General features: G+C 38.3%; 1 protein-coding gene across 1 annotated transcript in view; it reads left to right on the top strand.

The window, feature by feature from the left end:
• Positions 1 to 15186, top strand: part of SLC36A4 (solute carrier family 36 member 4) — a 119760-nt gene that overhangs the window by 7421 nt on the left and 97153 nt on the right. The window contains exons 2-6 of the mRNA XM_075050108.1: positions 5613 to 5736; positions 6535 to 6625; positions 7782 to 7870; positions 9166 to 9261; positions 10888 to 10972. Coding sequence (XP_074906209.1) covers positions 5613 to 5736; positions 6535 to 6625; positions 7782 to 7870; positions 9166 to 9261; positions 10888 to 10972 — 485 coding nt within the window. The remainder of the gene's footprint in view (positions 1 to 5612; positions 5737 to 6534; positions 6626 to 7781; positions 7871 to 9165; positions 9262 to 10887; positions 10973 to 15186) is intronic.

The raw sequence follows: 15186 nt of genomic DNA on the forward strand, positions 1-15186 counted from the left end.
TGGAGAGGTGGGAACAGGCTCATCAACTAGGGGAGAGGCTGGCTTTTTGGAGTGGATAGCTGGTGTAAATCTTTTAGTGTGAGCTTTCTTCCTGCCTCGTTGAGAATGCTTATGTTGTTTTCATTACTGCTGTCATCTCGCTCCTGAACAAAGATCAGGTTGTCAAACAAGGAAAAGATGAAGAAAAGGGGTAATGGTCAGGCATTCAGTCTCATAGGCGAAGAGGCTGGCTCCTCTATGGATAATGATTCAGTCTGGAAATACAGCATCTCCTCCATTTCATGTGTTATCTGTCACCCTGTTCTTGGTCTTCTATGACAAATACAGCGAATTTAAATAAATCAGGACAGTGTGTATTGTCTGACCTGCATATATTTACTTCTGTTCCATTAATTCTTACATCCAAAAATGCTTTGCTTTTTGTCATAATCGGTCAACTGCTGTTGTGGGACAAATGAGCTTATGGCTCAAGATCAGAAGTAAGGCCAACCAGCAAGAATGGAAAGGCGAGTCTTTGCTACAGACCACCAAGTCAGGAGGAAGAGGTGGATGAAGCCTTCTTTAAACAACTGGAAGAAGCCTTCTGTTCACACGTCCTGGTTCTGTTCACACGTCCTGGTTCTGTTCACACGTCCTGGTTCTGTTCACACGTCCTGGTTCTGTTCACACGTCCTGGTTCTGTTCACACGTCCTGGTTCTGTTCACACGTCCTGGTTCTCATGGGGGAATTTTACCACCTAATACCTCCTAGGGAGGCAATGTGGCAGGGCCCAAGGAATTGAGGATTTTTCTGGAGAGCTTGTAGGATGGTTTCTTTCATGCAAGTGACCCCAGCTAGGGAAAACGTGTTGCTGGTTCTGCTACTCATGAATATGGAAGAAGATGGATGGCAGCCTTGGCTGCAGTGACAGTGGATGATGAAATTGAAGATCCTGAAATCAAGGAAGGCAAGTTCCAGATTAAAGTATGCTCTGTGATGGTGAATGTATGCATGTTCAGGTCATCTTGGTCAAGAGTGTAGCAAAAGTATAGTAAACATTTTTGTTCTATTTATTTACTAATGGTAGAGTGGTAAATAAGAACTGAATTGTGTATCTCTCTAGTGCACACAGGGGAGAAACCTTTTTGTTTTTGATGATGTAACCTAGAATTTACATAGATGCTATGCATTAGTTTCTAAATAGCTGCTATGTTATTTTCCTGCCAGAGTCAAACTCAGAAAAATTAAGTGCATTTTGCCAGTCTGATTGTGCCGTTCTTCGGTGGCAAAGAAGTAGGTAACTGACAGTGTCTGATGGAATACCAATAACTAGGAAAAATAGACTGGTACTTGAACTTCTTTGAAAGTTCTCTAAATATCTTTAAAATTTCTTGCTGTTAAAGATTTTAATACTGAAATCTTGTTCTGTAGTGCTTTAAAGTTTTGTTTGTTTTAATATGTTCTAGTGTGAATTAAATTTACCAGTTATTGCAAATACCTATTTTGCTTTGGGCTTATTTGGTACAATGCATTTGTGAAATCTACTGAAATAATCAGGACTGGTATTTACATAGATGACAGAATAAACCATAAAAAACCCTCAAAGGCAATCTTGTTTAAGGACAGCGTACTCTGAAGCAGTCCTTCAGTGAGCTGCAAAACTACTTCACAGGAAAAGTTAAAAATGACAAATGGTTTAAAAAAAACCAACTTCAAAAAATAACCCAGTAGGTGAACTGAGCATGATTAGACTGTAAACTCTTTAGGGCAGGGGCTGTTTTCTTAATTTGCATTTATGCAGAGCAGTGAGTTGTTTAGCAGTTCTAGACATGACAATAAGTGAGTAATTATCAGAGCTGGGATAGTGATAACAATAACCCTTAGATGACTAGGTGGCTTTAGGCATGGGCAGATGAGTTTTTGAGGGAAAAAAATAGCCTGTCTTAGAAAAATTCTTATTACTTAAAAAATGAGAGGAATGCTTGAGTATGTCTAAATCCATTCTTAAAGGACTACCTCTGTGATCAGAAAAAGGGTCAGGAAGTTAGGAGAAAAGTAAAATGGCATGTCTATAAAATTCAGTCTTCTGAGCGTGATCTGGTTGCATGGTAAACAGTGTGGATGTATGTATATATCCAACATTTCAGTATCAGGCTGGAATGGAAGAAGAGAAATTCACTTTTCTCCCTTCACTGAGCAGTTGATACTCACTGGTGCTGTTGGTCCTAAGAGTCATGCTGATCCCCTCACACTGCTAAATAGGAACCTTACTTGCTGTGTGTTGTCATCCTTTAGCATTACAAATAGCATCCTACAAAATGTGATGGAGTCAAAACTGGAAAAGTAATTTAACGATGATTTCTTTTATATGTTGTTGAATCTCATGTGATCACAGACTTTGCATGCGCACTTGTAGTTTGGCTTGTTCCTAGTGAAAACACTTCAGATTGTTAGTTTAGACTCAATATTTTAAAAATGAAAATGAGCCTAATCACTTGCCCACTGGGTGAAACTTCCAGCATTGGCACTTTACCTCCTCTGACCCCTGAGGGGACAGGCTTTTACTCCAGAACTAGAGTATGCAAGTCTTGTTGAGTGTGGAATGAGCCCAGCAGTGACTCAGAGCTGAGAGAGGATGGTCATGGCATTCTCAAGAACTAGTCAACACAATGCTGTGGGAGTAGAGGGAAGAAACTTCTTTGCTGACCCTTCTTTTGATCAATTCATAGACTACATGCTATGTAGTGAAAGATGATTAAGTCTGTCTTGACTTGTATAATTAGAGTATCACTTGAGTATAAATTTGCGTTACAGTGTACTTTCTGGTTGAGTCTCTGACCTCTGATTTTGCTCTCCAATGGGCATCTTTGCTTCTGTCAAGTGCTTTCATTACTGACTTTAAACTTTATTGACACCAAATTCAGATGACACTTTGCTGTTTTCAGGAGAGTTTGAGCTGTATGCATTTAATTTTAACTACCTGGATAAGTTGCGTTCTGCTTTATAGCATATATTACACTTCTACGGTTTTCCTTTGTAATTGCCTCTTGCTTAGGATTGGCTTCAGTGCCCTGCTGATGGGTTAAACATCTTTAAGGTTTCATGGAAACCTTCATAATTTGTTGAATGGCTGTGGTGGGTTGACCATGGCTGGACGCCAGGTGCCCACCAAAGCCACTCGATTGCTCCCCTCCTCAACTGGTCGGGGGAGAGAAAAAAATATAACAAAAGGCTTGTGGGTCAGGATAAGGACAGGGAGATCACTCAGCAATTACCGTCATGGGCAAAACAGACTTGACTTGAGGAAATCAATTTAATTTATTGCCAATTAAATCAGAGTAGGGTAATTAGAAATAAACCCCAATCTTAAAAGCACCTTACCCCCACCTCTCCCTTCTTCTTGGGCTCAACTTCAATCCCGTTTTTCTCTACTTCCTCCCACTGAGTGGCGAGGGAGGATGGGGAATGGGGTTGGGGTCAGTTCATCACACATCTCTGCTGCTCCTTCCTTCTTACAGTCTTCCCTTGCTCCAGCCTGGGGTCCCTCCCACAGGAGACAGTTCTCCACGAACTTCTCCAAGGTGAGTCCTTCCCAGGGGCTGCAGTTCTTCATGAGCTGCTCCAGCGTGGGTCCCTTCCCCGGGCTGCAGTCCTTCAGGCACAGACTGCTCCAGCGTGGGTCCCCCGCGGGGTCACAAGTCCTGCCAGAAAACCTGCTCCAGTGTGGGCTCCTCTCTCTCTCCACGGGGCCACAGGTCCTGCCAGAAGCCTGCTCCAGCATGGGCTTCCCACGGGGTCCCAGCCTCCTTTGGGCATCCCCCTGCTCCGGCGTGGGGTCCTCTCTCCCCGGGCTGCAGGTGGAGATCTGCTCCCCCGTGGACCTCCCTGGGCTGCAGGGGGACAGCCTGCCTCACCATGGTCTTCCCCACGGGCTGCAGGGGAATCTCTGCTCCGGCGCCTGGAGCATCTCCTCCCCTCCTTCTGCACTGACCTGGGGGGCTGCAGGGTTGTTCCTCTCACATGTTCTCACTGTTGCTCTGGCTGCCATTTCCCTGTCTCCCCCAACTTTTTTTCCTTTTTAAATATATTATCACAGAGGCACTACCACTATCGCTGATGGGCTCAGCCTTGGCTGGCGGTCGGTCTATCTTAAAGCTGGCTGGTATTGGCTTTATTGGACATAGGGGAAGGTTCCAGCAGCTTCTCACAGAAGCCACCCCTGTAGCCCCTGCTGTTACCAAAACCTTGCCATGCAAACCCAATACAATGGCTAATTTTCAGTATGTTCTGTATTTCCTGTCTGTTTCTGTGCATGTCTCTTGTTTTCAAATTAAGCAGTAATTTTTATCAGACTGACCATAACTCCTCAAAATAAAACTTGTATTTGGCATGTTCATATACCGCTATGTACTATAAAGATGTCAGTTGTCCATGCCTTCATTTAAATGTATCTACAGTCTCACCAGTGTTAAAGATTTCAGAGGTGTTTAGTTAATATCTATATTTTTCTCACAAAATAAATAAGTTAGTATATGGTTAAGGTATTTAGTGTTCACTCAGTTTATGAAATTTCTTTGCTTGCTGAAAAGTGAAGTATGTTTTAATGTAGCTAATGTCTTTTGTGATATTCTTCATGCTTTCTACGTTCCGTAAATAATGTGATAATTCAGTAAGATGCGCTTTTGCACACTTAGAAAAATAATGTGATAGTTCAGTAAGATGTGCTCTTGCACGTTGAGAAATATACAGTATTTTTGTTTTAAATAGATGATGTTAAAATCACAGGGATTTTTTTTTTTGTGAAAATGATGGAAGTTGAGACTTATTCAACATATTTTATGAATGGATACTGTGGTAGACAAGTGTAAGGTAAATAAGCTTTTTGCTCTTGGCAGGGTTTGTTTTGCTTAACTGTAGTAATTTAAAAATGTTTATAATTTAATCAACATTAAACTGCCGTAAGCTGTAAGTTTTGCCTGAAAGGCAATTTTGTTCACTGCTGGCTGCTTGCTCTTGTTTGGTGCTGTTGTTTAGCTGGATGGTGGAATGGCATTTGTTGACTGCAGTGGCAGTTTATGCTACTTTAAAAGGTTTGTGAAATTGCAGCTTTCAAAGCATGCAGCCTAATTCCTTTATCTTGGTTCTCTTGACATTGACTGGAGACGTCTTCTGCAGTACCTGTCTTACCTATCCATTTTAGGATAGGATGACTCTGGGGAGTGCCCTTGCTCACCACTGATAAGAGTAGACTAAATGCTTAGTTTTGCAGTAGCTAATGGGGGGTAAGATGAATCTCATCCTTTTGTAACAATAGATGATTTTTCTGTTTTGCTTTATGTTTATTAGCTTTCAAAATGATCTAAACCATTGACATTTTGATGATAAAAGGTTGGGTTTTTTAACGAAAAATTGTAGTCTGTGGCCATAATGATAATTATTAATAATGATAATGAGATGATGTGCCAGAGATAATTTCCTGTGCAAACTTGTGCTGTATGTATCTATCTGCCTAAATCAGCTTTGTAGTTAGGAACACAGGTAAACCTCATAGCATGGGAAGTTTTAGTCATGTTTCACTTCTAAACTCTAAGTTAGTTTCTAATGCTAATGTAGTGTTAACTCTGTTGTACAGACATGGAAGTAATGAAGCCTTTAATTGATGAACAAAATTCAGATGCCATCTCAGATGAAGAGCATGAAAATAATTTCCTGCCAGTTGAGAAGCACTACCAGCTTGATAATGAAGAAGGCATTACGTATGTATTACTCTTAAGTATGAGCTTGTTAAAATTTGTTGCTTCTGACTTGTTTCTCATGAGTAGTTTACTGAACTCTTAAGGGTTTTTCTTGCACCTATGGTACAGTTTAGTGGTTATACATCAGGACTTGCATAGTTCTGCCAAAAAGCAGCCCATTTTGAGTAGGTTCTCTGTTTTTTGGAAGCTAACAATGTACTCACTGTAAAATATTCCAAGGTGCCCATTTGTAAAGAGATTGGGTCACTCAAAATCCAAGCACTGTTTAAAGAAGGTTTTGATTGATTTTATTTTTTCATAAAGAAACTTCAGAAAACTTTGGAAATAATCTGTTTGTTCAAGTTTAATTAGAAGAACTTGTAAAGTGTTTTTTTTTTCTTTTGATAAATCTTTGGCTGTCAGACTTGTGATTTGCAGCAGGTAATTGTTTTGAATGTTATTGATTCTAAAATAGAATGGACGAAACTTGGTAATTTTGACTCTGAGGCAAAAGGACAGTAAAATTGCACAGAAAATAACCTTTCACAAGCTGGAGGAAGGAATTGAAGATCAGACTTGTATGTTGTATTTGAGGGAGCTCACATGTAAAGATGAGTAAGAACATTATTTGAATGTGCTGGACATTCTTTAAAGTAGCTGGACCACTTAAAGTAGTTGAAGCTCACAATTTATCCCTTTATTACTAAATGACAGAGGGTGTGGTTTTGATTTTGCCCTTTTTTTTTTTTTGCCCCCCCCCCCCCCCCCTCCCCAGTCTCAGTGTACTTCTAATGTGACTTTTTATTTTTTTATCCTCAGGTTTATACAAACACTTACGCACCTCCTCAAGGGAAACATTGGAACTGGACTTCTTGGTCTTCCACTTGCAATAAAAAATGCTGGTATTGTGGTAAGAATTCAATTATTTTTCATAGATGAGAAAAATTATCTAGAAAGATCTACAGATATGTGTCTAAGTCTGAAAAACTAAAATCTCGATACTTTTTGTTTGTCACTTCAACAGAGTTGTGTTCTATTTTTCCTCTTTAGTCTGGTGAAGTTGGTACTGAAGATTGAGTTGTTTTTTGTTTTTTTTTTTTAAAGTTACTACTTCACAGTGAAGGCTTTATAGCACGTGTTGTATTTTTGCTCAGCCAAAGTGTTTTTCTGGCGAAAACAAAAACTTTATCAGAAAAAAGAAAGATTTGGATTCACTCAGACTCCTATGACGTCTCATGGGATTTGTTATTATAGGGTTGTCTTATCTTTGTCCAGACTTCTCTAGAGCCAGACTGTATGTCCTAGGATGCAGCATCAGCTTGTTAAATCAATCTTCTGTTTCTGCAGAAACAGGTTATAGCACAGCTTGTTTATACTAGGTAACAACCAATACATTTCCTAAGGCAGGGCAAATTTAATCAAGTGAAATTTTCACCTTATGCTAAATAATCCTGTAATTCTTTGTTACAGGACATTTGGTTTAAGAATGGAAGTTACATGTGAAAAGCAAGTACCTTCTGTGAAAACTTTTGGTCAAACTTCTACTCCAAAACAAATTATTTAATTTGGAAACTATCTATAATTTCTAATAGTAGAAGTTATCAGGGTTGTGGTTGTGTTCTTGTCTTTTTTTTTATACTGTACATCATCAAGTCTACTAATGTAAGGGGAAGAAACTTTTATTGTGAGTGCCACTTTAAAGCGGTTCAAACTACTGTTTTGAATTGTGCATATATGCAGGCTGCTCCCTTGACAGATTTTTTTGGCAAATGTCTTAATGAAGCTGTTAGAAGAGCGAAGTTGTTCACACCCATTTGGTATTTATGGCTTGATCTCCCCTGAGTAGCCTTCTGTCAGGTAGTGAACTAGAAGTAAGTAATGCCATAAAGCATCAGCAGCAAATCTCCCCCTGCGAGGGGGAAAAAAATATTCAGTTGCATAAAATTTTTAATTCTTAATTTATTTGCTACAATGTGAAATTTTTGCATGTAAAGATTCCCCCCCAACATATTTTCATGGAAAATTCTGTTTATCTCCTTTGTCCTCCCTTTTTTTTTCCATACCAGATTGGACCAATCAGCCTTGTGTTCATAGGAGTTATATCTGTTCATTGTATGCACATCTTGGTACGTTGCAGCCACTGTCTATGTCAGAGGTAAATGTGGAACTACTCTGTTGCTGAGTTTGAATATTTTTTTCTTTCTTCTTTTCTATTCCTGATTTTTGGCCTACAGAATGTCCTGCTGCTGTAGCAGTTTCTTCTTTTCTGTTCAGAATCCTGTACTTGAAAGAAACAACACTCACATTCTTACTGTGCAACTATAAATGATAGCTATGCTTTGTGCAACACTGCTTTAATACATTGAAAAAATATTTGTTCTCTGCTCATACACAAAATGAAGTCAGTTTAACTTGTGTTGCCTAATATCCTCTTCTTTGCTGGCAAATAGTCAGGTCTTTTTCTTTGCAGTTCTAATTGCTTAGCTTCAGTCCATTAGTCCTTCTTTATCTTCATAGCTTCTGAATCTTCATAGCTTTGAAAACTGTCCAATTTATAAATAGCCAGTTTATAAGTACCTTATAGGAATAGAAGATAAACTCAAAATTGCTGTTGATGACTTTCATGATTATATGTGAGCTCTGTTTCTTTGGATTGTGACAACTTGATTCTTTGAAATTGTAGTGCTGAAGGAATGTGTTAAAATGATGCTAGTGAGCAGATAAACACTAGATACTCCTCCAAGTGAGGTGTGCAGTACTGGGGGGGAAGTAGCAAATTTGACTGATAGAGTATTTTGAATAATAGTGACTTTTATTAAACATTTTTATCTTACTGTCAGATGTTAAAGAGAAGCAGTGGGAGGGTCTCCTATTTAAGAAGTGCAGTGAAGTTTTTGAACTGAATAGAAACACAAAACTGTTTGTGTCCCTGTAGCTGGAAACACTATCTTATCAGTTTAATGTGGTATTGTACTGTGAAGGGATCCTGTCATTCCTGAATTCTTTACTTTTTCCTCTGTAATTTTGAATGGCCTTTGAAGATGTACATAAAACTAAGATCACTGAAACAATTGTGATTGACTGCTTGTCCAGGAAAATCTGTCGAATCCTGTTTTTTGTGACTTCTAGGTTTGAGATTAATTTCTTAAGCTGATATTCTAAGAATCTAATTTTGGATTAATTTATCAAGAAAGTTGTTCTATAAGAAACTGATTTAGTACTGTTGAATTAGGGGGAAGCAGCTTTGTGGTTCACATGCTTGTAGAGTGCTGAATAGCCCTTCCTGGGGGAAAGAAGCCCAAACCATACCTCTAAAATTCAGCAGCTGCAGAATGGTGCCACAGGTTATTACTTATTATAATCCTGGGAGGCCACCAGCATTTTCAAGGTAGGGATCTAGGCCCTCATGGTTTCTAGTAACTCCGTTCTTTCTTCACTCTTTGATTTCAGGATGAAAAAATCCTCACTGGGGTATAGCGATACAGTTAGTTATGCCATGGAAGTGGGGCCCCTGACTGCTCTTCAGAAACGAGCTTCTTGGGGACGGTAAGTTTGCATTAGAATTTAATTTAATAAATTTGTTATTAAAAATTAATGGCTACACTTGGATTGGTTAGGAGATTTCCTTTTTACTAAGATGTTACCTGCTTTAAGAATGTGTTCTCCGTGTTTGAAATATTTTTATGCAGTGTTGTTATTTCATGCAGCCAGCTAGTAGTGGTGACATGGGAGGATTGAGGAGTGTCTCTCTCTGTTAGGCATTTCAATATTCAGGTCTACAAGAGCTGTGAAGAAAAGAACTCTGCGTAGTAATATAGGAAGAGATGTGGTACAACCAGAAATGCATTCTGTATTGTCTAATGTAGTGAAGTAATTTAAATTTTCATTCTCTTTTACCATAAACACACTTTCTCTGCATCAGAGTTCACTCTTTAAGCAGGTTGACACTGCAGATGTTGATTACTTCAATATATTTATTCTGAAAGGAAGCAAAGCAATTCTTTGATTCCTGTTTAAATATAACATACAAATAATGGAGAAATACTTACTAAATATCTGCATGTCATTATTGCAAAATAAATAGCTTGTTGTCTCTTTTAAATACTTTATCCCTCTTTTAAAAAAGACCAATATTTTTTCTTTGCCATTTGTTGCTGTATAGCTGTTCATGGAGTTTATGGTATGAATAAAGAGTAGCGAAACTCAAAAACTCAGACATATTGTTCAACATTAATTTAAAGTGTTTTTTTCCTCACTTGAGGAAGAATTTTTTTTGGTTCTGCTGTTTTCAAGGATGCAACATCTTGCATCCTGTGTTTTGGCTATTTGTTTTGAATAAGAAAAAGGTCAGCTAGTCTTTCAAGATCTTTTATGATAACTGCATAGGAATGGAGTAGAGCTCAATTAGAGGAAAATTGGTTTGTAGTGAAATATAATGGCAATTCTGTAATGCCCCAAAGAGTTACAAGCCACAAACGGCAGTTTGATTTCCAGAGACACTGTGCTGCAGCAAATCCATTCTCTGAGGCAGATCTCTGCTGTATGCCTGACTCTAGCAGAGTTTCGTTACAGCATGTATTCAGTCCACTATTGTGTATAACATTTTCTCAAAACCAATCTGAACCATAGTTTAGAGTGTTTTTTCAATGAGATACAGTGTCTGAATGTGTATTTGGGTACATTGATAGAGACCCACTTAGTAAGATGTGAAAATGTTTGTTATTTTGAATTGCTGAAACTTATATAACTTAGACTGTATGAGACATTTCATCTCTGGTCCTGGTGGAAAACTACTTTGTTGGGGGCTAACGGACCCCAGCAGAATTTATATCTGCATTGAATGTGTGTGTCTGTTGCTTATATTTGTCCCACATTGCTAAGTCTTTGAATTTCATTTTATGCCACTTTAAAATATGATCACCTTTGTTGGTTTGGTTTTTTTTTTTTTGAGAAACTTTGATGCCTACTCAATGCCTACTATAAAAAACAAACATACAAAGCCACTGTATTTTGCCATAAGAGGAACCTGCATTGCAGTGCTCATGAGATTAATGTGGCATTTGAATCTACCATTTTGACCACTGTAAAAAGGAGCACTAATTGTATATTTGGTAGAAATGGGTTAATTGTTTGGATGGTAAGTATAATGTATGTTTGTTTTTTCTTCCTCAGGTATATTGTCGACTTCTTCCTAGTGATAACACAGCTGGGATTTTGTAGTGTTTATGTTGTGTTCTTGGCAGAAAATGTGAAACAAGTGAGTAAGTTACTGTATGGAAACAGTTATGGTTTTACATTCATTTTTCCTCACTTTTATTTCCTATCCTTATAAAGTCCAACAGAACTACTTGTAAAATGTGAAGTTGAGAGATGCACAGAATAGATTGGTTCTACCACGGTTTGCACAAAAGAACCTTTGGTAAAAAGGAGCAATGTGCAAGATGAACTAAATTCAGATCTTGTGCAAGTGTTTGTGGCTTCATTGACTTCTAATTTGTTTGTTGAATTTAAAAATTAATAGTGGAAATGATAGAAAATTAAGGTTGAAACTGTTCTAAGAGCCAGTCGTCCCTGATATTTTTTTTTCCCCCCTAGGCTTTCTGGTGACTTCCTTTTTTTTCCCCCCAACCTCCTGGGCATATTTTAGCCTTTTCATGTCACTGGAATCTTTCTTTGGTTCTTGTTTAGTCCCTTCCATTTTCTAGAATTGTCTCATCTGCCACAGAATCCATTGTACTTAAATCAATTCTGATTTTTGTTTTTAAAAATGCCTGACATTGAAATTTCTGCAGCCTCCTCCAGTAGTCAGTTCCAATGCTTTCTTATCTGTTAGACAGCTTCTTCTTTGTAGAAGCTTAAAATTTCTTATCGGTGTTGTAAGTCCTTTATTTCATGTTCTAGCTATAAGTAATTCACTTTTTTCTATTTGTGGATACCTTTTATATTTTTGAATATGTTCCCCTATTACAGGGGAGGCATGATAGAATCTGATAATTATTCTTGCTTTTCTGTGAATGCTCTGCAGTTGGTCACATCTCTCTCTTTTTTCCAAGTTTTATCCCTTAGCTGAAGTTCTGCTTGTGACCAGTAGAGCTGAAAGGTTGTTTCAAAGGTCTTACAGATCATATTCCAGACTTGACACTTCAGTGTAATGGTCATTTTGCAGGAGCATGTCATTGCTAACTCATGATTGACTTGTGATCCACTGTGATCTCCTGATCCTTCACTGCAGAGCTGCATTCTAGGCAATTCTTCTGGTTCTCGTTTCTGTACAGATGGTTTCTGCTTACCTATAGAATACGTTATTTTTCCTTACCGGATTGATTTTTAACAGTTCTCATGGTTTAATTTTAATGCTGTTTTTCAATATTCTTTCACTTTCCATCTGGAATAGATGTTTAAACCCTGTTTACTACATCATGTGTGTTACTAATGAGAATATTAAATAGCGCTGCTCATGGAGCATTTCATGTGTTTTACTGTAAAACTATTACATGTATAGTATGTAGTATTAAACATATACAGACACATTTCAATATGTTATAGATTTTTAAATAGATTGGATATTAATTGTTAGAAAAATACTGTGATTCATTTGTGCAAGTTGATTTATTTAAGGATGTCTAAAAATAAAATATTTCACCATGCCATATTTATGAAAAAGTCAATTAAAAATTGCAAATGAATTCCCACAACCACAAATGCCTATACACCTCCCAAGCAACCCCCAAACCTTTCCATAAAACCCAACTATCCCTTTTCTCCCCCACATCCATCCATCAGTGACAAAAGCAAACAAAACCATGCCTATCACTTTCATGACAGCTGCTCCTACTTTCATTCATGTTTTTTGTCTTTCATTCTCCAGTCCTTCTAAGGTCTTCTTTTTCTCATCGGTGGAGATTTTTCTGTTGACGGGCTCCCTGATGTCTGTTGGTCCTTCCTCTTTGCACGCTCAGCAGTTGCAGTCAGCAGTTTGTGTGTCTGAGCGGGTGGTCCACAGGAGGTCAGCCAGCACAGGTTGGATGCTCAAACAGGAGCCACAGGCACTTCGAGCTTGTGGTGCTCTCTCCTCCGTGGGCTTATTAAGATGCCAGGACTCTACCAGTGTACTCTGCTGTGTTTTCTGCTCATAAGATTATGGTTAGTCACTTGACTTAAAGCTAATGAAGATGATTCTGGGCCTGTGTCTAAACATGTGTGCTTCTGTAATTAGTGAAGTGGGTGAGGAATAAGGTATGGCGGATTACTGAGCATTAAACATCCATGTGGACTCTTATTCTACCCAAAAGGTAGAATAAAGGTGTCTTGCCATAGCTTAACTTACTTTAATTAGGAAGAAGAGTGTCCCCTTGAGAAGCTAGTACACAGAAGATAGTATGTTTTTTTCCTTCCCTTGTAGATGAGTATTTATATTGTATTTAAAAAGTACTCCAAGTTCTATGGATGAAGATCCTGTCAAGATGAGGCAAACTTGTGTGTTTGGAAGCTGGATACACTGTAATTTGCATCTTGGGAGAGAAAAAAAACCCCAACCTTAAAAACTACAGTCCTACTGTCACAGTCTGTCTCAATACCTAAAAATCCTATTTTACATCTGCTTTCCTCCTTTTGCTGGCCTTCTGAAGTGGTTTTTTTTTATTGCATCCTTTGTAACGTAAGTTCTAATTAAAACCTTTCCTATCAAATATGTATCTGATCAACCAGTTGCTATATATGTGTTTTGACCTTAAGGAAAAGATGAGACTGAACACTTATTGACCTTGGCATTTGTAGATTAAAAAAAAAAAACACAACCCAAAACCTTTTCAAGAAACTTGTTGCTGCTTTCTTGAAGAAGAGTTGAAAGATCTTACAGGAAAGCAACTGCTGCAAAAGCAGTAGCTGCAGAGACCCATGACATGTAGCCCGTGAATGAATTGAAGTCGTCAGCAATTCAGAAGTTCCACTTCCAAGTGTATTTGGTTTAGATTGCTCCGTGCTCTCTCTTCTGTGAAGAAGTCTGTCGTTTCTTCCTGGCAACTTTCTGTTGCAGAAATCTGTCCGAAGAGGGCACCAAAGAACACAAATTGGTACTGCTTTAAATCTCTAATTGGGGTAGTGGAAGGATGAGGAAGGTGAACAGAGGGATTGGGGGAGTGGAGAACTAAGGTAAAGGGAAAACAGCAAAAATGTTACTAATACCACTCCTTGACCCATACATCTGCATTATGCTTCATACTCTTCTGATCATGTTTGCATGTTGGTATGTGCAGATTAAGCCCACTGGAACCAGTGGGAACTTCCACTGAGATCTTTTCTTTGTTATTCTTAGTTAAAACTAGTACCAACCCAAATTAGTAGTCTCTTCCTTCACTTTATTTACTGTTTCAGAGAACTAAGATGTGACAAAGCATTTTAAAATGGTTCTGGCACATGAATGGACAGTCCAGATTACTTTGAGGTGAATATTTAGTTAGACACACAGTGGTGCATGAGTCTAAATATTTGTTTCATCTTTTGAATTCTGTGAAATGTTTGATGTACCCTTCTCACTAATGGATATGCAATAGGGCTTCTGGTGCTAAATCTTTTCTGATTAGTGTCTGTGGGATTATAACAATGTTGGCTGCATTACATTAGTGTTTTCCAATCACTTTGTGCTATAAGACCCTATTTTGTTATATAACATTTCAAATGAAGCTTTTCCTAAGGAATATTTTCCTGGGGCACCAAAGAAACTTAGGTTGGTGGAGAGAGTTCTGGTTAACTCTGGCTGGATGCAATAAGGGGCTTATGGGTGAAGGTGTCTAGAATTGGAGAAGAATGGTGAAACTGGAACAAAGAGCTTGAGGGTTGACTGCAAGCAAGACTGGAGCAGGAACACACTGGGATAGGAAAAAGGATCTGTGCTCAAAAGAGCACGGTCCCCTTTCATGCCATGGTTCTGTTGCTCAAGCAGGAAAAGCAAAGTAAGACTTTAAGTCAAGTGTCTTGGCATTTATCAGCTTGCTTGTGAGTATTTGCTGAGTTCTTTGGAAAAGTGTTCTTTTCTCATTGTTTGCTGGCAAAGCTAAAAAATGCCACACAAGTCCTTGCTGTGTGGGAGCACTTTATTAGATCTTTAGAATTTTGAAGATGACCCATGAGTGGGGTGCTACATAATGGAATATTGATTTACCCACCCCACCAGTTTTTGTAAAATGGAAAGGAAAAAAACCCAATACCCTCAGGAAACTGTATTTGGACATAAAATTAGAAGTGTGAAAAATGTGTAGTTTGGAAACTTGAATGCTGAGTAATAACGAAATACCAGAAGGAAATGAACTGTGAAAATTTTCTTTGGCCTTTTCATGCCAAATTACAGGATTACAATATAGTATTTATCTGCCTGATAAAATATTGGTTTTGTGCCAGATCTGGCCTTGTCTGTTGTACTGGCTGTTACTCCAAGTTGAATAAGGAAGGAATTAAAAGGAACCAATGAGCTCA

Source organism: Buteo buteo, chromosome 18 (genome assembly GCF_964188355.1).
Source record: "Buteo buteo chromosome 18, bButBut1.hap1.1, whole genome shotgun sequence".
NCBI lineage: Eukaryota > Metazoa > Chordata > Aves > Accipitriformes > Accipitridae > Buteo > Buteo buteo.